The following is a 23366-nucleotide window of genomic DNA, read 5'->3' as shown; positions in this document are numbered from 1 at the left end:
TTATTTTCATATTATAGAATTAAGCTTTATAGGAAACAGCCCAACGTATTCCCTTCCTTTAAAACAAATTCTGAAAAGCAGCTGGACCTAATTGGTGTGTTCTTCCAGTGTTGCTCTGATCAATGTTATGGAGAATGGTTTGACCTAACATTTCTCCTGCTGGACATTTACTAATTTTCATATAAGAACAGAATTCATTTTGCTCCTTATAGATGGAAGTCTCCTAGGAATATGGCCTCTTAACTATCATAAGTGTCTAGGAAGACAGTTTAGTTGTCAGAGACCATCTAGGCTGCATAGCAGAGGTTCACTTGGCATAACTAATTCCCTTCAATTATTCAGGGAACTGTCTTCTGCCTTTCTCACATTTTCTTTCTCCCTTACCAGTTTACATATTTGTATGAGTAGCCATCAAGTTGCAATGACTCTACCCAAATTTTGGGGGTCATTTTTGTCCTGGGTATCCCCTTTCTTCATTCTCTGTGAGGAAGCATCCTATGTAATTGTCCTTTCCCTTGCTGTAGGCTCAATGTTGATCTCATGTCACAAGTACTGTGGCCAGTTACCTGGTCTCTATGCTGTAGGGCTGGCCTTCATTTATTCTGTTGTACAAGAAAAGATACATTTACATAAATGACACAGTGTACTGCACAGAGGCCCAATGTGACTCTTTATGTCTTTGTTTTCTAGGAAGATGCTTATAGTTTGGAGCAATACGTTACACAAGAGTTTACAAAACTGCACCTGTTTCTACATAACAGGGAAGAAAAACTGCTCCAACAGCTTAAACATCAAGAAGCAACCTGTCTGAAACAGATGGCGGAAAACCTTGAATGTACAAATAATGATGTTTTGGCCATGCATATGGCAGTATCTGATGCCAACTGGAAGAGCAGGAAAGAAGTAACAGCAACTCTGGAAGAGATGGAGAAAAATGCTGAATACCTTAAAAATTATGTTATGGGCACACGTGAAGCAGTGCTGCATTATAAGTCAAAGTCTGGAAAACAAGAAGTTATTGGTCTTCTGACGGTGCGTGTGCTTTCCATTTCTGTATGTCATTTTATTTTATAAAGCAGAATGTAGGGTTTTCAGCTGACATGTAAAAACATTACGTTATCACAGCAGTCTATACAATGCAGTATGTTTAATTTTAAAATGATTATATTCACATTTTATGTTCTGTCTGTGGATGTGTCACTTTTTTTTGTTTGTATATGAAGCTCTCTGATTTGTGTGATATTTGGACAGTGCAGTGGTGCAGCGGTAGCGTTGTCTCCTCGCAGCAAGAGGTTCTTCGGTTTGATTCTTGACTGGAGTGCCTTCTATGCGGAGTCTGCATGTCCTCCCTGCTTTCATGTGGGTTCCCCCGTGTGCTCCGGTTTCCTCCCATAGTACAAAGACATGTATCTGGAGCATTTCTCCTCGGGCCTCTGCTGAAAATTGGCTTTGTCCAAGTCAGACTTTCCCGGTAAACAATAAATAAAAATAAAATAAATTTATGTGCACGCTCTGGCAGGTGACTGAAAATTGTGTGTTATGCCATGTAACACTGGTATATTTTTTTCTTTATTACAGAAATGCATTTATCAAGAACGTATTAAGTAATGATAAATGCCAGTAAGACAACATACACCTTGTTGAAACATTTATTTATGTATTTTTGTTTAACTAGAAAGTTTTAACTTACCAGAGTCCATTTGCAGTGGAGGCCTGGAAGGAAAAACTGCACCAGAAAATGCAAGGTTACAGAGATTAACAGAGGAGTAATTGCACTACAAAGAAATAAAACATGGTAAAACACATTTATATTAACATACTGTAATGCAGGCAAACTACAAGATTTTAAGTAAACTGCAAGTGATTAGTATCTCTTTAGTTAACTTCTCAGGGTATGTAACATGGTGCTGGGCTGCTGATCTCAGCTGCTATGCATGTGTGCATTCTCACAGTTTGCAATCCTTATCAGGACTTTTCTTTTTAATGTTTCATTTTTGGCCTTTCTTTTTATACATTTGTGACAAACTGCTAAACATGTTTGCTTTCAACAGCTTAATGCTTTGTGCTGCTTGATGTTCTTTCAACAGCTTAATGTTTTGTGCTGCTTGATGTTTGATTGGCTGAGATTTTACACTTTGAAAATGCAAAACTCCCCTGTTCTGCTTCTGTCTGTTCTCTGCAGAACGTTTTTGCTTTTGGCATTTTCTTATTTACAGCATTGGGGAGATTGCTGTCCTACTACATTATTCCAAATGCTTGTCAATACTGAACGCTGGCTTTCTCCTCTGCATACTTGGATGAGCGTTGCATACTACTGCAGAATAACAATCGTGCTTAGAGGCATTCGAGTGGCACGGATTGTTTCTTCTGCATGTACATGGCTAATTTTATTTTTTGGCACATTTGACTTTTACTGCTTCTGCCAGTATTGCAATGACACAGTAGGACTATGGTGTATTTCTCATTTTGGTGCTATGGTGATTATTTGGAAGTGGTGGTTCTTCATGCTTCCTGAATATTGTTTTTCCTAGGGATGGCCATTAACTAAGTACTCTGGGGAGCTTTTCTGTGAAATCTTTCATGTATTTATCCAGCTTCTGCTAACCTGCCTTTACTTCTTAGCTGTCTGAGTTTGTAGATTTGCTTTGTTTTTGGAATTTAAACATACCAACCAGGCAATCCTGCACTTAGCAGAAAGTATTGCACATTTAATGATGGATTTGCCTATCCTAGGTGGCTCTCTGGACATCTTGACTTATTTGAGAGCTTGCTTCTTCCTCAACTACATGGGTCACTTGCATTTAGCCCCTGAAGTCAATTGTGAGTGTATGTGAGCCAAACATCTCCTGGTAGGCTCTCCTAGAGATTCTAGCTTCTGTGTGTTTATTTTATTTTGGTTCATTAATAATAATTTATGACCTCTTATGTAGAGAGTATTATGACTCATCTGGTGCATCCATATTCCCTGAGCATCTTGAGGTTAGAATATGGTGTGGTTACCATTATTTATTTTGGGCTGCTTGAATCTGGAAATTGGAACTTGTATGGTTTGTGACTGCTGTTTGTTTTAGTCTGTGAATGCATCAGTGAGTTTGCATTTCTTTTACATTTTTTGCTTTGTTTTATTTAATGTTATTTATTGTACTGAATTGCTCGCAATTTATTTTACTGTGGTTTTGCTTGACTCTAGCTCGCACTTTAATTTTGTTTACAGGAGGGTCCTCCTGATGGATCTCTGCCCCTTTATTCCTCTCAGACTTTCCAAGTATATTTTAGATGTGTAGAAGGTGTTCTGAGGTAGCAAAGGGAAATTTACTGTAAGCACTTTTGTACAGGTGCTTCTAAGTGGTGAAATGAAGCTCAGTATTTATCTCTTAATGCCAACAATGGAGGTGATACTTTATCTGTACTTTGTAAGGTACCTATTGCATGTGGTGGGACCTCTCTACTGTGGCGGGTACTGTACTGTATCATGAAGTCCCGTGTGTAACCTATAATAAGCCAGGGATTCTCTGCCTTCCTGAGGATTATTGTTCTCATGTTTATGAAAGAGACTTGCCTTGATGATTACTTTGGTTCTTATTTACCTGTAGCAGCAGTAGTACCTCTGGCTTTTCATTTCTGAGCACCTGTGGCAGAGCAGGGGCCAGGGGAGACACAGCATTATGTTATCATAAGCTATGGATTTGATTCATAACTGGAAAGGCTGCCACTGCTTTGAATATATCAAAGGCACAGTAGCAAACTACATGAATCTCCTCATCAACATCTCTTCTGCTGTGTAAAGAACATCAGGAAACTCTTGAAAGAGCATCTTGTCTCTTTTTATTGAAATGGCCCCATGGGGCTTGTTTTGTGCAATATTAGTGTATTGGTTAATAAGCCGCTGTATTTTGTAAAGCAATTCCTGTGTGTTATGAATGATTTTGGTTGTTCAGGTAGCTGTCTGCATGTCCTATAAATTAACTTGTTTTGGACTTATTTCCAGCTAAACATAATGGTCTCCGCCTTGGTGGTGGAATTGGCCTCATACTCCAATCATTACTTGGCTTGAGCTGTATCTGCTGTACCCCCCCGATGCTGAGCTGGTGCAGGAGAGGAGTTTGAAGGATTTCATCATACAGTAGCTTTATTCTCTCCTTCACCAGCTTCTAGTGAAGTACAGGTGATAGCAATCAACTTGTGTCAGAGCTGTGGGTGATTTGTTGGGGGGACAGGCAGTAGATTACAGGGAGCATTTCTGAAAGTATGTTTTCGCAGAGAGGGGCTGTTAACCTATGGAATGGACTACAAGAATGAATGATGGAGAGAGAGAATTAGAATCCACACAGGCATGCAAGACGCCATTGAACAGGTGGGGAAAAAAGTAAAGGGGTGGCATGAACGGGTCAGAGGGGTTGAGAGAATGCTAGTTGGACTTAAAAGGCAGACTGGATTGGTTTATTGGTTCATTCTGCTATCAAGCAAATGTAATGTGGTGTAATAGTCAACAATAAAGCCCTTCATCTCTTTGGTGTTATTTTATTCCATTTCGTGTATACATTACCCATATGGTGTCACATGGGCCATGATTTGATTCTGATCTCCATGTTTTAACAAGAGCCGAACACAGGCTCAAATGTAAATGGGAATGCTTTCAACTTTTAGAGGGCAAGCATATTCTGAATGAACATTGTGCCAAGTATCAGTCAGGGATTTACTGAAATGAACCTACCCATCAGTCAAACGAGTTCTCTTTTCTGGCTAAGTGGTCAGCAGTGCTCTCCCTAGTGGGTAACAGGGTGTTCTGATACTCGCAGTGCTCTCCCTAGTGGGTAACAGGGTGTTCTGATACTTTGTTATGCTATTCAGCAATAGTTTTCATTTGAAGAATGTGAACTTGCCATTCAGATTTTCTGCATGCTGGTAGTTGTATGAATGGCAGTGTTGGCTGTTGGTGCTGAGATTACTTATTTACATGACTACTCAGAATTAATCTCCTTTGCTTCAAGCTTGCATTGATCACATGTGGACTAGACTCTTGTCTGACCTTGGTTAGTAGTGGTAGCTTGTCTGTAGCGTACAGGTAATTTTAGCTACTGGATAATTTTTTCCTCTCCTGAGTCCAGGTGTTTCCCCTCACTACTACAGGAGGCATTGGTTACCCCATTCTCCAATATCCGCCTTGGATCCTCATGATGATGATGATGATGTTATTACCTCATCTCAAGCCTTGTATTTATCAGCAGGGTTCTTGAGAAGGCAGTATGTGCTCTGTGTGATTCTCATCTCAATGAAAACTGCATCTGTTATCCATCTCACTGTGGATTTTGGATGCAGTATAATGAACCTCCCCTCAAAAAGGTTATGAATGATCACACAGTGATTGGAGATCAGAGGCGTTAATTTGTCTTTGTTCCTACTGATGTCTCAGTGGCAGTTAACATTGTTGTCCTTTAAGATCATCTGCATACTTGCTGCAAACTCCAGATGTCTTTTACAAATGGTTAGCCTGTACATGTTGCATCACTCAGAGGGTGGTTTTGGAAGTTAATTTCTTGTTCACCTACAATATAAATGAGTAGTTACTCAGTGTTTTGTACTGGACCTTGTGCTTGTAATCTGCATGTTGCTCTAAAGAGAACTCATTCACAGCAGGGCCTGTGTTTTCTTTGTTATGCTTATGATAAACAATTGTACCACTCCCTCGTCAGGAGTTGGTCGACCTGACCTATATCAGTCATTGGATGTGTTGCATTCAGCTGAAACTTAACACAGCAAATTTAGTTGCCATGACTATAAGTGTTGAGCTAAGGGATGGCAGCTATACAACGCTGAACCCCAATATTTCCTAATGTGGTAGGCAAGAATTTGTCTCAAAGGTGAGAGATCCCCATAACAAAACATTCTGCAATACAGTTTTTCAAAATGCTTAAACCAAAAAACATTTAAGAAATGAACACAGCGAGAAGTTTATTACAAATTATTTCATTATATGCTGCTTGTTCAAATGACAAGCTAAAAATAAGAAATGCAAGTGCAGTCATTTTTGCAGGAGCGCAAGTCCATGCCTCCAACCTTATTTTAAAATATTCTAATGCCAGGGCTGCACAGTCTCCAACAAACAAAAATACTCAGTTTTGCATAAATTCATAGGTAGGTACTAGGCTGTCTGCCCAAGGGCATTAAGCCTAGCCAGTGTGTGTCTGCTTTCGCCGCCCCATTGATTAATTAACGAATCCTCTGCCAAGCAGAGCCAGTGAAGTGATCCCAGGGGTGTATTTTCTGTTACCCATCCACTCATCAAGGTTTCTCTTGCGTGTTAGTGAGGGGCTCTGCCTGATGTAATTTGGAATTTTGTTCCAAAGCATGGGGAGTCTCTTGTGACAGGAATCTATCCCTCCAGCATGTTCTATTTATTGTTGTGGCGAGGTTTAGCTCACTAGAGTGCGTGGCTCGCAGTGACTTGGATTTCTTTAGGTGGAGCATGTCCATCAATTCTGAGTTGGACATGGCTTTGTAAGTCAGGCAGAGATCACCTCTGAGTAAGCGATATGCCACTGAGTACAGCCAGAGTTTTTTCAGTCGGGCTGCATAGGACATATGTTTGAGACCAGTAATCCTCTTGGTGAGGTACTTTTGTGGTTTTTCCAGCTGTGGGAGGTGCCTTGTGAGGTACATCCCAAATGGGGCATTGTACTCTATGATGGGTCTAATGAGTGACGAGTAGAGGGGCACTATAACCTCTTTATTTTTAGATGCGAACCCTTTAGTAATTAGATGGGCCACATAGAAGGATTTCCTAACTACTGTGGCAATATGATTGTCAAAGGAGAGATTACCATCTACCTGGGTCCCCAGATCTCTTATTACCTCTTCTGTATTAAGGGGGTTGCCACCTATGTGGTAATTCGTGGGTGTTTTGTTTTTCCCAAATGGGATGACTATGCATTTTTTGGCATTTAGCTTGAGGCCCTTTTGGAGGATGTCCGTGTCAGCCAGAGAGTCAATTATGGCTCCCAGTTTGCAGTCATTGGCGAACTTGTTAGCCATAGTCCTTCTGTGTTTGCCTGTACTTCTGAGAAGTGTATGCCGAACAGTAGGGGTCCCAGGACCGAGCCTTGCGGGACACCACTTGTGACTGGTTTAGAGTCGGACCTAGAGCCCACTATTCTTACCGTGTGAGTTCTGTCTGTAAGCCAGTTGGCAACCCATCTCGTGATGTAGGGGTTTATGTTCAGGCTGGTGAGTTTTTCTGTAATACCCGAGTGGGGAATGGTGTCGAAAGCCTTGGCGAGGTCAAGGCAGGCTGTGTAAACCACCTTTCCCTCATCTATGGCCTTGGTGACTGTCTCGAAGAAGTCAGCCAGGTTTAGTAGGAATGATCTGCCCTTAACAAAGCTGAATTGGGTCAGGTCAAGTGTTTGGAGGTTCCCAATGTCTTTGTTAATGAGTTCCATGATGATGCACTCCATAGCCTTGCAGACCAGGCTAGTCAGGCTTATGGGGCAATAGTTACCAGGGTCATTTGTGTCCCCTCCTTTGTGGAGAGGAATAACCATTGCTGTGCACCATTCTATGGGCATGTAGCCTGTGGAGAGGCTGAGGTTGAACAGTGTGTTTAGGTGGGGGGGTTAGTTTGTTCTGTAGTTCGTGCAAGACACAGCCTGGGACACCATCTGGTCCCATTGATGCTGTGTTTTTGGCTTTTGAAAGGGCTGTTTTCGCCTGTGCATCTGTGATTTTTGGGACACTACACTTTTCCAGTATTGTTGTGGGCCATTTTGGAGGTGAGAGGGGGGGTGAAGTTTGCACTGAATCTATCTGCCAGGATGTTGGCAATACCTGTAGGTTCAGTATATTTTGTGCTATTTTGCACTAGTTCAGTGCATATCTGTGAGTTGCCACTTACATTCTTATCATAGCTAAAGAAGGCTTTGTGGTTAACTTTTGAATCCTTGGCTATTTTTCTTTCGAAGTTGGCCTTGGATGATTTCATGAGGGACCTCAGTTTCTTACTGATACTGATCAGGGATGTCTTTCCTTCTTGGGATTTGCTTTTTTTCTGAACTAGTTTCCTCCTTCTGTTGTATAGCCTGTTTAATGCAGGGGTCCACCAAACTGGTTTCCTTCTCTTAGAGGAGTGAGTCTTGGTTTTGCTAGGGATGGCACGATCCATGCATCCTTGTAGGTGCTCATAGAGTGCATTTGTAAAGGTTTCTGCATCTTGGGCAGCATTATCCTTTAGCGTGGGGGCTGTGAAACTTACCACCTCTGTCTTAAATAAGGTGAAGTTTGCTTTAGAAAAGTTTTTTACTGTGGTTTCCTTAGTTGGGGTGGTGGTGGGATGTGGACATCCAGAATGATTAGTTTACGGTCTGATCTAACCAGTGACGGGTTGACCTCCGGTGTGGAACACCTGTCACCCATGTTGGTGATGACCAGGTCCAATATGTTTTCACCTCTGGTAGGGGAGTTTACCAGCTGATCCAGGGTGTTTGAGTTGATGAATTCCAGGAAGCTCTGGGCCTGGGAATTTGTACTTGAGTAGTTTTCACAGTGAATGGTAGGGTAATTGAAATTGCCCAATATCAGGGTGTTTGGTAGGACCTTCATGTTTTCCAGTGTCTCCAGAAAGGTGGAGCGGTGGTCCTAGGTCATGGGGGTGATCTGTAGCAGGCCACAATTTGCATTACAGATTTACCCGATGTTAGTTGCACATGGATGATCTCAGAGGTATCATGCTGCGCCACTAACTGGAGGTGTAGGTATCCTTGATGAATATGGATACACCCCCTACTTTTGTGTTTCGGTCCATGTTCTGTGGTCGAAACGTGTGGTATGAGTTGTAGCCCGGTAGTGCTGGGGTGCTCTCTGGAGCCTTGAACCAAGTTTTAGTTACTGCACAGATGTCTACGTTCTCCATACTAAGGAGTGCTTTGAACGCATGCATTTTGAGATTTAAACTCCTGGCGTTGAGTAGCATAACCCTCAGTTTTTTGTTAATTGTGCTGTTTACGGAGGTGGGTTTGATTTTTGAGCCTTGCCTAAAAAAGGCACTATGGAGGCAGCAAGAGCCTTGGCCAGTATTCGAAAGCCTAGGGGTGACAGGTACAAGCTGTATCTTGCGAAGCAACGTGGCTTGTCGTCCCAGGCTGACAGACACTGGTTCCCCTTTGAATGACACCAGCAGCTTAGTCAATTGTTGAAATTGATCATTTTTTCTTTTATACTGAGGTATCATTCTTGGTGAGGGCAGGATGCTACTCAGGTCAAGGTCCTACCAGCCTGGGCTACATGATCAGAGAGCTCTTCCATGTCTCTTTTCATGTAGTCCAGGAAGGTACATCTCAGATCATTCACACCAACATGAACAATGACGGAGTCATATTTGTACTTGTTCTTGAGTAACTTGAGTGCTTGTGTTATGTGGCGGATTCTGGCTCCCGACAGGCAGCTAACAGTAACCTTCTGCTTGTCCAGCCTAGTGAGTGGGACGTTAGTGTGCCTGACTATAGAGTCACCTATTACTAGTGTGTTAGGTATGTTATTTCGCCTTAAGGGCTGTGATTGTGTGGCACACTAATTTTGTGTTTTATGTGTTGTCTGGTTTGTGATATGTGTTGTCTGGTTTTGCAGCTTTTGAGTTATTGTACAGTATTTTTAAAATTCAATTTTGATGAACTGATGTTTGTTGAAATGTGGATATAAAATGGTAAAATCTGTGTTTGACATTTCAACAACAAAAATGTAACAAGCGTATATACATATATATATATATATATATATATATATATATATATATATATATATATATATATATATATATATATATATATATAAATATATATTATACACACACACACACACACACACACACACACACACACACACAATTGATAGTGGAGAACGCTATGAAGGAAATAAATCTGATGCTGATAGTAAACAAAAGACAGATTATAGATACCAATATGCATAAACTATAGGAAATAGTTGCAGAGATGTACCTGCTTCATAGACTGAAACAATGCACACACTGGGAGGGGTAAAAGATAAAATAGATGACATAACCATACTTTTCTTGCCTCAGACCGATGTCAGAAAAAGTTAACAATTGTATTTCTTGTGGGAAACAAATACCTCATAAGGATTTTCATTCTTATTGCATACCTTGCCTAGGCCCAGACCACAACGTCACTTCTTGTCGGTTTTGTGCTAGGTTTAATAAGCGTACTATTAAAAGACACTTTGATTTCGCACAACACTACTTCGGTAGGAAATTTAATTACACCATGTCGTCCGAACAACCGACTACCGGCGTGCACAAAAAACGCAGGGATAAGGACAGACAGCCGAGGCCTAAGCCAGACTACGAGACCTCGGCTGATCCGGTCTCCGGTCCTCAGTGAGGCTCCGATGCAGCCCCTGACTACCGCACTTCTGGTACCCGAGACTGCTACAGAAATTTTGGCGGAGGGCACCAGGCTGATGCAGCCATTTAGTTCAGGCCCCTCCAATGACATTGCTACAATAGACGTCGGTGCTACAGAAATGCCATCGGTTTCTGAAGGCGTTTTCAGACCAACGACTCTCACCATTAAAACGTTTTCTAAGTCAAAGTCTCCTACTAAATCTAAAAGGACTGCACTTCAGTCTCCTGTTCAAGGCCCCATGCCTAAGAAACAGATGCCCAAAATGGCTGAAGATTTGATTTCTTTAATCAGGGGTTCCCAGCCCCCTCCTGACAAAAGGCCTAGACAAGAGGAAGATAATGCATCCTCTGAACAAGTGTCCATTTCTTCAGACTCCTCTGAGGACCAAGATTATTCCTTCTCTCTTTATGAAGATTCTGATGCTGAGGACTCTATTCCCTCAGCTTCTCCTCCTGAAGACTACTCCTTTGGGGAAACTTTACACACTATGAGGGAACATTTTCACTGGGAAGGTCAGGACTACTCTGACTCGAAGAAAAGGCTCAGAGAGTTTCTTTTACTCCCCCAACACAGACCACTTGCCATCCCACCAGTTTTTGACATTGTGGATGATGTTTACTTAGAATCCAGTTTTGAACCCAGACTCTCTACCTCCTGCTCTGGCTAAGCCTGACAAGATAGTACAGAGTGCCTGATTCCCACAAATTTCTTTACAAAAGCCCTGCAGCTGACCCAGAGACTATCTCCCAGGGTCCCAAGGGGGCTAAAGCTTCTATGGCTAAAAACCCAGTACCTTCTGAGAGGGATTCCAGAGCACTAGACAGGTGGGGGAAAAAGGTTTACACCTCAGCCACACTAGCTATGAGGGCACTGAATTGCCAATTTCACATGCTTAAATATCAGCAATTCCTAATCTCTCAGTTAAAGCAAAGAATAACCACTCTCTCTCAACAATCTGAATTGAAAGAAGTACAGGATCTGTTGCATGCCACTGAGCAGGTGGGCAAACATACCTTACAATGTGGGTTTGATTCTTTGGAGGCCTCCTGCAGAGCAGCTGTCACTGGGTCTGTTATACGTAGGCATGCTTGGTTAAAGGAACAAACTCTGCCTGATCATGTTAAAGCAAAACTACTAGATGCTCCCTTACAGCAGGATGTGCTTTTTGGAGTTAAAGCAGAAGAAGTTTTAAAGAAAATGGAGGATAAGGCAAAATCTATGCAGACAGTCAAAGATTTCCTACAGGTACAACCCCCTCACTTCAGCAGAAACTGGCCAACAAAAAATTGGTCCTTTCCAGCTACTGACAGACCACAGAGGGGTAAATACAGACGCCCAAGGGGCAGAGGACAACCACAAGCCCAGTATAAGCCTCGCCAATGGGGCACTACAACACAGAAGGGAGGAGAAGACAGGTCTCAATCCACCAGAATGCAAATTCAATGACTTGCACCTCATCTGGCCAAGCAATACTCTCTTGGCAGCCACCTTGGGGGGAAAACTCGCACTTTTTGAAGACAAATGGCACATTGTCACAAAGGACAAATGGGTCCTAGGCATAATTTTACGAGGATACAGATTTCATTTTCACACCTTGCCAATGAAAAGAGGAATGCCAAACCTGCCACAAAATCAATGGGCAGAGGCACAAAAGCAAATTACAGCTCTCATGGACATGAGAGCCATTCAACTGGTACCTACTCGAGAGCAAGGCCAAGGATTTTACTCAAGACTCTTTCTAGTGCCCAGAAAGGACAACGCCTGGAGACCAATTCTGGACCTTTCAATTCTAAACACTTACTTACAAGTACCCAAATTCAAGATGCTAACTCTGCAGCAGCTACTTCCCATGTTGGGCAAGGAAGCATGGCTAGTAACGTTGGACCTCAAGGAGGTATACCTGCATGTCCCAATCAGACAGAGTTGCAGAAGATACCTCCGTTTCATTGCAGGTTCAACCCATTACCAATTCTCTGCACTGCCCTTTGGCTTATCTACTGCACCCAGAGTCTTCACAAAATGCCTGGCACCAGTAATTGCATACTGCAGACAAAGAGGAATTCAAATATATCCATACGTGGACGACTGCCTCATCCAAGCAGAAAGCAAAGACATTCTCCTACATCATCTGGCCTTTGTAAAGCATCTACTAAACTGCCTGGGGTAGACAGTAAACGAAAAGAAGTCAAAACTAGTACCCTCACAAAAAATGACATTCCTGGGTGCCAGCTTGGATACAACGGCCCAGAAGGCTTATCTTACGCCAGACAAGCAACTACAACTGACTCAATATTTCAGGACAATGGCAACAAAGACCCAATTAACTGCAAGAAAAATTCTGCAGGCTTTGGGCTTCATGGCATCTTGCATACTAATAATACTATTTGCAAAGCTGCATATGAGGAAATTACAGTGGTACCTAAAAAGCGTATGGTCTCAACACAGCCACAGCTTGGACACAATGATATCTCTCATCCCCTGCCTACAACAGGAATTTCTATGGTGGTCACAGGCATGTCACCTCAACAAGGGTCAGCCTTTCACCTTGCCCCCAGCCAGGCAAACTATCACAACAGATGCTTCAGACTATGCCTGGGGGGCACACATGGCAGGACAATGCATTCAAGGCCTATGGACTGCAGATCAAATAAATCTGCACATAAATCAAAGAGATGCTAGCTGTACAGAAAGCTCTGACAGCCTTCAAGGATCTATTACATCCAGGACAACTTGCAATAAAGACAGACAACACCACAGTAATGTGGTACATAAACAAACAAGGGGGTACACATTCCTACCCTCTATGCAGGTAAGCAATGATCTTATGGAACACAGCTCTGGCTTACCAAGTTCAGTTGCAAACTCAATTCCTGCCAGGACAGAAGAACACATTGGCAGACGACCTCAGCAGAAACATCAAGGATCCCCACGAGTGGAAACTAGATCCACAAATATTTGCAATGATAACTCAAAAATGGGGCCTTCCAGACATAGACCTGTTTGCCAGTCCTCAAAACTATCAACTAACAAAATTTTGTACAAGGACATTTCACCATCAAGCTTGGAAAGTGGACGCTCTCTCTTTCTGTTGGAAAAACCTGACAGTATATGCCTTCCCTCCATTGCCTCTCCTCACAAAGGTTCTTCTGAAAGTCAAAAAGGAGAGACCACGACTGATTCTCATAGCCCCAGACTGGCCACGCCAGCACTGGTAGTCGCTATTGAGAAATATGGCCCACAGCCCACCATGGATATTGCCTCAAATCCCCCATTTGCTCACACAACAAAATAATCAGATTCTTCACAGCCAGCTCAAAACTTTAAATCTGACTGCATGGCAAATCAGCTGAACATACAACCAGCTCCTCTTTTCCCAAGTAGTTCTGGATGTTATTCTGGAAGCCAGGAGACCAAGCACCAGGAAGGCTTACTCGGACAAATGGAAAAGGTTTTGTGCCTGGAACCAAGCTAAAGGCCAAGACACAATTCAGCCTCACATGCCTCACATTCTACAGTATTTAGCTGAGATGTTGCACAAAGGACTTTCTTTCTCCTCCATTAAAAATCCATGCTTCAGCTATTTCAGCTCACTACAACACGGATCCACCTTTATTTTCACATCCTCTTCTAAGGCAGCTCCTCAGAGGGGCAAAAAAAAACATTAGACCACCCAGGAGAGCTCCTACACCTACATGGGACCTCAATTTTGTTCTGGAAAAACTAACACTGCCTCCCTCTGAACCAGCTTTCTCTGCAGATCTTCAGTTCCTATCATGGAAAACTGCCCTGCTTCTAGCAATAACTTCAGCTAGAAGAGTCTCAGAGCTACAGGCACTAATGGCAGTGGAACCTTTCCTCATTTTTCATCAAGACAGAGTTTCTCTATGAACTAATCCTTCCTTTATGTCTAAGGTGGTTTCCAGTGTGGCTTTAAATCAAACCATCCACTTACCCACCTTCTTCCCAAATCCACAGAACAAAGGTGAGAGACTCCTGCATTCCTTGGACATTCACAGGCAACTTCGTTACTACTTGGACAAAACTAAGGCTTTCAGAAAATCTGACCAGCTCTTTGTATCCTATGCTACAGCTACTCAAGGGAGGGCTATACCAAAGCAAACCATTTCTAAATGGATAGGTCATTGCATACGTTTCTGCTATACTCATCATGGGAAACCAGTTCATGCTACCATTAGGTCCCACTCTACCAGGGCAACAGCTACCTCTACAGCCTTTCTAAGGGGGGTTCCAACCAAGGAGATTTTAGAAGCTGCAACTTGGAGTTCAGTACACACCTTTACCAAACACTATCACTTACCTCTTTACTCTAAGACCAGGGCGGGCTTCGCCACTGCAGTTCTGCAGGGCCTTATAGCCTCCACTAACCCTCTATGATACCCCCCCCTCATTAGCTTTAGGATTCAACCCAAGTGTGATGACTGCAGCAGGGTAACACGATGAACATAGTACAGTTTTGTACCTACCATAAATGTAGATGTTCAAGTGTTCACCCTGCTGCAGTCCAAGTTACCCTCCCTCCATCCCTTCTGATCTACTGGCTAAATCTCTTCAATACCTTACTGATGTATTTGCTTATAACTGAAGGGATTTTGTGTTTGGACAGAGGTTACTCCATCTGGTACTAATTTCTGATCACCTTTTTGGGGGCACCTGACATCTGGGGCAAGAAAAACTGAAGAAAATGGCGTCTGTTGCACTATATATACCCCTGGTGCACTGATGTCAGGGAAGAGGCGACAGCAACCGACGCCGGACCAAGACTTTGGAATTCCGGCTGACTGCGGGACCGCCTGACGACAGGATAACCCAAGTGTGATGACTGCAGCAGGGTGAACACTCGAACATCTACATTTATGATAGGTACAAAACTGTACTTTCTGAAGGAACCGGCACACAGCAGAAGCAATATGTCCTTTATTGATGATCACTGCTCACAGCAAAAAGTTCAATAAAAACCATACTAAAACTGTTACAAAAATACGGATCAAGCGCTTTCATCCACCCACATGTGGACTTCATCAGAATCAATCAACCAAGTTAATCATCACCATTTAAACTCTTTTTGGCGCCATTTCTGGATGATAATTTAAAGAAATATATCTTCACTTTTTGTAAAAAGAATACTTATACACAAATATGTTATTAACATGTCTCTTACTAATGGATTAATACATGTTAATCCATAATATTATAAACATATATATAAAAATATGTTTAGAAAAATATTTTTTAAAAAATGTATTTCTTATTTTTGGAAAAATACATTTAAAAAAAAAAAAAACATTCTTCCATAAGCGTAAACTGTCATTCTATACTATTATACAATAAAATGGAAAACTATGATTCTAAAGTAAGTTCCTTATTGTATCAAATCTATTCATATATTGTGAACATATATTATGTATCAACGGTGCCTAAAGGGTCTTAAAAAAAACAAAAAAAAAAAAAAACTAAGAAATAAATGAATATATGTAAAAAAGTGTAGTACCATAAATCAACGTGTTGTATTCTACAATACGTGTTTTCAGGGACAATATTAACTTAAATACATAGACAGTATAATATCATTAATTCTTATATCAATAATTGTATATCCTGAAATAATATATTATATAGAAAAATACTGATAAAAACTTCCAATTAAAATTCATTTAAAATACATAGTAGTCTTATGTATCTATTGATATAATTATTATATCTATTAATGTGTATTTCAATTCATAATTCTAATATACATTCTGTAAAAACGGTTTTAATGTAATATAATCATTTAATCCGGGCAAAGTTGATGCATCAGTTAGAATTTGCCATTTAGCTTCTCTCTCAGCTAAATGTGTCCGTAAATTACCTCCTCTCAAATACGGAGTAACCATATCTATAATAGCAAATCTAAAAAAGATGTGTACTGTATATGCCTGTAAAGTGCATTGGTACTATCTTTCTTCTTAATGGCATATAAATGCTCATATATTCTCTTTTTGAACATAAGTTCTGTTTTACCTATATAAAAACAATAACATATTGAGCATTTGGCCATATATACAACATTCTTAGTATTACAGTTACCCCTCTTAAAAAGTATTTTTGTTTTTATACTGTCCAACACTACATCATCCCCTTCAAGTATAACCTGGCAATAAGCACATCTTCCACATTTCCGAGTTCCTCCATGTTGTATAGATATCGCCTTCACCCTCTTAGATTTGTCTAACAAATGCTTTAGATTTAACCCCATCTTGTAAACAAATATGGGAGCATCACCAATTATTCTCCTCAAATCTTGGTCTAAAGCAAAGATGTTCCAATATTTTTTTTCAAAATGTCCTTAATGTTGGTGATTTGGGGTGTGTACTCCAAAATACATGCTCTTTTATATTCAGTTTCCTCTTCCACTACAGTTTCCTTTTTTAAAAATTTTCCCAACACTGGGACATATTTTTTCCCCATTCCCCTATTACATATGATTTCACTTCTTCTATTAACTTGGGTGGATATCCTCTATTTATAAACAACTTGCTAATAAATTCTATTTCATTTAACATCTCTCTATAGCTTGATGTCATGCATGCTGCCCGAATACACTGTCCTTTAAAAATGCTTTTTTTCGTCTTATATAGATGGTTACTTGTAAATTCCAGATAATTGTTGGAGAAAGTTTCTTTCTGAAAATTCGTGACTCAAATCCTTCACTACTACTTGATATATATGTATCACGATAGGACGACCCCTCTTTATTGTAATTATAAGTAACTTTCAAGAACTGACTGGTATTATTTAAATACTTAATAAATTCATCAATAGTGTCCTCTTGTCCATCCCACAAAATAAATATATCGTCAAGAAATCTAGTGTAGTATCTGATAGATTTGTAATAATGGCTCTTAAATATGTTTTCTATTTCCCAATCTAACATCACTAGATTAGCATATATTGGCACACAGGCAGCTCCCATTGCAACACCACGAGTCTGTCTATAGTACTCCCCTTCAAAAAAAAATATAATTATAATCTAATATAATGTTCATTAATTCCATTATTACAGATAAATGTTCCCAATCGAGGTAAGAGTACTATTTAATACTATTATAGAAGATGTCCAGTCCTTGTTCTTTAAGGATGCAAGAAAACAAGTCAATGACATCTATTGATATATAAAACATTCCTTCCTTCCATAACTCGAGTGTTAAATTTCCCAAAAACATCCACGAATCTTTAATTAAATGTGGAATTTTACTATAAATGTGTTTTAACCAGGTGTCGATTACAACACCCATAGGAAATGTCTTAGAATGACTACCTGATATGATTGGTCTGAAAGGGGGGGGTCCTTGAAGTTCTTATGTATTTTGGGCACTCCTACAATGGTGGCTAATATAGGATGGTCCACTTTCATGTAATTGTAAAGGTCAATGTTGATTCTTCCATCTGACATCATGTCTTCTAAAAACATGTTAATCCGCCTATATCCGATATTAATCTCATTCAAAGACACTGTAGTATAGTTCCCAGATGCAAGTAATATATTCTATATTTTATTAATATATTCATCTTGGTCGTATATTACTATCCCTCCCCCCTTATCAGGTTTCATTATACTTATTGATTGATCAGCTGTTATGTGTTCCAGTAGGGTTAATTCATCCTGATTAAAATTACTTCTATCTATTTTGCTCTTGTTTTTATTCTTACTTGTGCTATTCTTTAACAAGTAAATATCTCGAGTTACCAATTTCTCATATAGAGCTACATATGGATTACTGGGGGGAATAAAAGTACTTTTTTTCTTTAGCTTGCTATTTTCCACCTTCTTTGTTGCATTATTATAATAAATAGCTAAATTTAATTTCCTAAGGTATTTTTTTATCTCGATAATACCGTCCACTATCCTAAATTTATTACTTGGAACAAATTTCATACCTTTGGAAAAAAGCGTAAAAAATTCATTACTTATTTCCATATCTGTATAATTAAAAATATTAAACTCATCTTTTTGATATATAATTCCATGGGTTTCAACCTTGTTTGCACTATATCCATTATCGTTTCCATCAACGGAACCTATGTCTTGTTTAGTCAAATTATTACTGTCAGATGTTGTAATTAATATTGTTCCCTCACTGAGTGTGGATGTGGATACCATCCTTGTCTTCCCCCTCTTCTGTTTTCCCTCCACTTCCAATTTCTCTGCCAGTTTGTTCGTGTCCCTTGTTCCCTGCCCACATAAAAAATTTTTCCCCACAGTATTCTTCATTATCATACTCAAATTTACTGTTTCCATCCATTCCATTGGGATATACTTTCCCTGTTTGCCATTGGTATGCCATTCTATTTTTATAATCATATAAGTCCCTTGCCAATTTCTTGTGTTTTCTTTGTATAATACTTTCAGCTTTACGATCAGCTTCTCTAAACTGTTTCTGATATAAGTCCTCTCACTGTTCAAATAATAAATCCTCACATATAGTTTTAATCAATTTCTCTACCTTATCTATATGTTTGCACAATTTCTCATAATTTTTCTTTACTAATAGTTTCATGAATTCAAAACTGAATTGATTGAACAGTGTTTCAAACTTATTACAATTCTGCTCATCCATTTCTACACCCATTGGTTTTTTAAAAAATCTTAAACCCTTAGGCACCAATTTTAAAGTTAAACATTGATTTAAATAGGCATTATCAATCTTAATGACTAATTATATTAAGATGTTTACCCATATTGCATATTAAATCCCGTAATATACCATGACAGTCATCACTATCAACATTTGCACTTGTATCATTGCAACGAGTTTTGTCAAAACACATCAGCTGTGATAAATTTGTCCAGTCTATTGCTAACACCATTCGTAGATTTTGCAATGCCCATATTAATATTAGATCTAGCTCTAGGGCTAGAACTTCTATGTACAGTACCTTGTTTAGTGTTGTGGGCTACTGCTGAGGTGTATGATTTCCCTGTAATATAGCGTTTGGGTTTAGTCCCAACTCGTTTAGACTCTTCGTCTAAGTTGTACAAAGAAAAGTCAAATGTAAAGTCTTTGTCCATTAGCCTGATGTTATCCGGAACTCGATGCTTCAAATCTAAAGCATTCTTTTGTGTAGAAGCTGTAGCTAACAGTTTCTGTTCATTGGGTAACTGAAAATCCAAATAGCTTGAGCTAGACGGCATTCTGTTCATACTGTGCATGGCTGTTTCAGTGCGTTTCGTCTCCAAAAGCCTTGTTACCTCTCCCTTCAGGGATGTAACTTCCGACCGAAGTTGAGTGAGTTCATCTGATTCTCCTGGCGTATGCTTCGCTGTAACAGATTCCCCCTGAAAATCCATACTATACCGAAACCAATTGGTGGTGAAAATGCAACAAAATGAACCACTTGTTCTGAAGGAACCGGCACACAGCAGAAGCAATAATATGTTCCTTTATTGATGATCACTGCTCACAGCAAAAAGTTCACTAAAAACCATACTAAAACTGTTACAAAAATACAGATCAAGGGCTTTCATCCACCCACATGTGGACTTCATCAGAATTAATCAACCAAGTTAATCATCACTATTTAAACTCTTTTTGGTGCCATTTCTGGATGATAATTTAAAGAAATATATCTCCACTTTTTGTAAAAAGAATAATACTTGTACACAAATTTGTTATTAACATCTCTCTTACTAATGGGTTAATACATGTTAATCCATAATATATAAACATATATATAAAAATATGTTTAGAAAAATATTTTTTAAAAAATGTATTTTTTTTTAAAAATGTATTTTTCCAAAAATAAGAAGCCTTCTTCCATAAGCGTCAACTGTCATTCTATACTACTATACAATAAAATGGAAAACTACGATTCTAAAGTAAGTTCCTTATTGTATCAAATCTATTCATATATTGTAAACATGAAATGTGTACATATATCATGTATCAACGGTGCCTAAAGGGACTTAAAAAAAACAAAAAACTAAGAAATAAATGAATATATGTAAAAAAGTGTAGTACCATAAATCAACAACTGTGTTTTATTCTACAGTACGTGCTTTCAGGGACAATATTAATTTAAATACATAGATAGTATAATATCATTAATTTTTATATCAATAATTTATATATCCTGAAATAATATATTATATAGAAAAATGCTGATAAAAACTTCAGGACAGTGATACAGCTAGACAGGACCATAGACCTTCTGTGACTCCTAGCATACAGTAGCATGAAACCTTCATTAGAGATGTCACATGGTGCTCTGATTTTAACCACCACTGATGATGATCTAGAGTCTTCATGAAGAGTGATCCAGGCCTGGAGAGAAATTAAGTTCTTGCAACATAATCCACCAATTCAACCCAATTACATTTTTTCTTTATTTTGCATCCTTACAGTTTAGGAGTGGAGGAATGTTAACAGTGAATTGTCAGTTTGATCAGATTTAACAGTGGCTGGGTGGAGGGCCCATGTCTTTGAGGAATGAGCTGAATATATTTACTTCAGGCAACATTTATCTGTTTGCAGGTAAACATTTTAGGTGTATCTAGTAAAAAAATAGTAATCAGGGGACTGTTTAGTATCATTCTCAAAATAGATGATTGCTGTCATTTGATCACAGTTAAATGACAATGTGTGAAACACATTGAGTGCATTACTATGGGCAAAATTTCTTTCATGAGATCACAATCCACCATCTAAGGTATGCTTAGACAAAATATAATGGAGTTGGTTTAAGTTTAAAAGCAACTGACTAGTTGTTGGTTCATCACAGTAAAAGGATCAGGAGTGAGGAACAAGGCAGTTTGCATATATGAAACAAGCAGAGATTTTCACCTGATCACAGTAAAACAACAATAGTACAGTGAATCAAAATATCTGAAATATTATCTGAAGGAGATAGACAAATAAAATACCTAAAAATCAACACTACATCAGTAAAGGTAAAAGTGAGATTTATTTGAAATATGAATGTCATACTTGGCAACATAATAAACCTTCAGTCAGTGATGTGTGAATAATGCAAATAATGTATTGTTCAAATGCTATTTCTGTACGGCATGCAGATGTTTCAAAATGCTCGTATGAAGAAATCTTACCTATACAGATGCATGTATATGAACAGCTTGTAACTAATAATTTCCAAATGCCTGACTATATAATGTGTCAATCTGTTGGTGAACTAGCAGATTGTCATGTTATTGTACATAAATGCTACAGCTGTGAAATGTAAGGGTGTCTTTGGTTAAGGATGATCTGTTGAGGCTGTAAATGTGAGGCAGAGGTCACCCGCAGTAACCTATATAATACCAAGAAGAGAGACAAGGTTTTGAGCTGGTCTGGGTAGTTTTTATGATTAATGCCCTTAATTTTCTTAGTGAGGAAGCAATGCAGTCATTCAAGATGTGCAGAGTGTCTAAACAGGTATATACTGAAAGGGACATTATACTCTGATGTGCCTAATGAACGCTGATTACAAGGGAATGATTACACCCTTTGTAATAAGCTGTGCAATGAAGGACCGTCTTACAACATTGGCTATATGGTGACTGAAGGACAGTTCATTGTCAACATAAGGTCACAGGTCTGTAATTACTGAGTCAATTTTCAGAGGTGTACTTTCAATGTTATAAGTTAAAAGTGAAGTCATGCTTGCTGTAAAACACTATTATACATTTCTGAGCATGTAGTTTCAATTCATGGCTTTTTACACCAGCTATTTATTTGGGAAAGGCCATCTTGGAAGATCTTGGTGTCCTCTGGGGAGTTTATGATGGCACCAACTTTATAATCATCCACAAACTTGGTCAGTTGTAAGCACTTTACATTAGCTTTGACCTCCGAGATATAAATGCCATAAAGGAGTGGCTCAAGGACTGAATCCTGGGGTGCACTACTATTTACATGTATTTTGGAGAAGGTACAGCCACTTACCCTAATTTCCTAGGTTCTATTTGTGAGACAATTTACTATCCAATGACTTACATTGTCATTTATATTTAGCTGAAAGAGTTTAGGATGCTGAATGCCTTTATGAAGTCTAAATATGTGGTGTCTACCTTTTTGCCCTCATGCATTACTTCAGTAACTTTCTCAAAGAAGTCAAGCAGGTTGAGTAGGCAGAATCTGCCCTTGACTAACCTGAAATGGCTTTGGTCATGAGTTTGTAGATTGTATTCCATAGCCTTACACATGAAGCTGGTCAGGCTCATGGATCTATAACTGCCTGACTCTGACAGCCCACATTTGTGCATAGACATGACTGTTGCTGTTCTCCATTCATCTGGCATGAGGACTCTTTGGAGGCTGATACTAAATAGTGCATGTAGGAAGGGGTCCGACAGGTCCTGTTTCAAGTTGACAAGTAGGCAGTTTAGTATGTTGTATGGCTCCATAGAAGTAGTCTTCTTGGCCTTGGATAATGCTTGGAGGACTTGTTGCTAGGAGATTTGAGGGAGGTGTAGATGTAGGTATGTTATCTGTTAATGTATGATGGGAGGGTGGTGACTGGCTTTGTCCTCTAGCTCAGAGTATTTGATATCATTTATTATTGGCACTGTGCTTTGTTTCTGGGACCTCTAACATAGTTAAAACTTTGTGGTTATCCTTCACCTAAGCAGCTGTTTTTGTATCATATCTGGCTTTGATTGGGGGTTGGCATAATGGCCAAAGTGTTTGCATTACAGACACAAGGTACAGAATTTGAGCCTCACCAATGGAAAGCATGGCTAGGATTAAAAATGCCCCCCTCAATTGTTGGCCTCGTAATTACTTATGAATGTATAGAATTAGGAGATGATGTAATAGTTAAGGTGTTTACCTCACAGTCACAAGGTACAGGATTTGATTATCACCTTTGAAAAGAAAGCTTGACTAGGTTTAAAATGAAATACAAGGCAGCTAGCCTAGCACTCTATTAAAATAAATTTTCTCTGGGCGTGTGGTATAA

At 39.4% G+C, this 23366-nt stretch overlaps 1 protein-coding gene across 1 annotated transcript in view; it reads left to right on the top strand.

Moving 5' to 3' along the window:
- Nucleotides 1-696: 696 nt before the first annotated feature.
- The window catches only part of LOC122814471 (zinc finger protein 665-like), a 218238-nt gene continuing 195568 nt past the window's right edge, over nucleotides 697-23366 (top strand). Inside the window, exon 1 of the mRNA XM_044087051.1 lies at nucleotides 697-1032. Coding sequence (XP_043942986.1) covers nucleotides 817-1032 — 216 coding nt within the window. The 5' untranslated portion in view covers nucleotides 697-816. The remainder of the gene's footprint in view (nucleotides 1033-23366) is intronic.

The sequence above is a fragment of the Protopterus annectens genome, chromosome 10.part0 (assembly GCF_019279795.1).
Source record: "Protopterus annectens isolate FY-2018-M chromosome 10.part0, PAN1.0, whole genome shotgun sequence".
In the NCBI taxonomy this organism is placed as follows: Eukaryota; Metazoa; Chordata; order Ceratodontiformes; family Protopteridae; genus Protopterus; species Protopterus annectens.
Note: the sequence above shows the minus strand (reverse complement) of the source record. Positions and strands in the feature narration are given on the sequence as shown.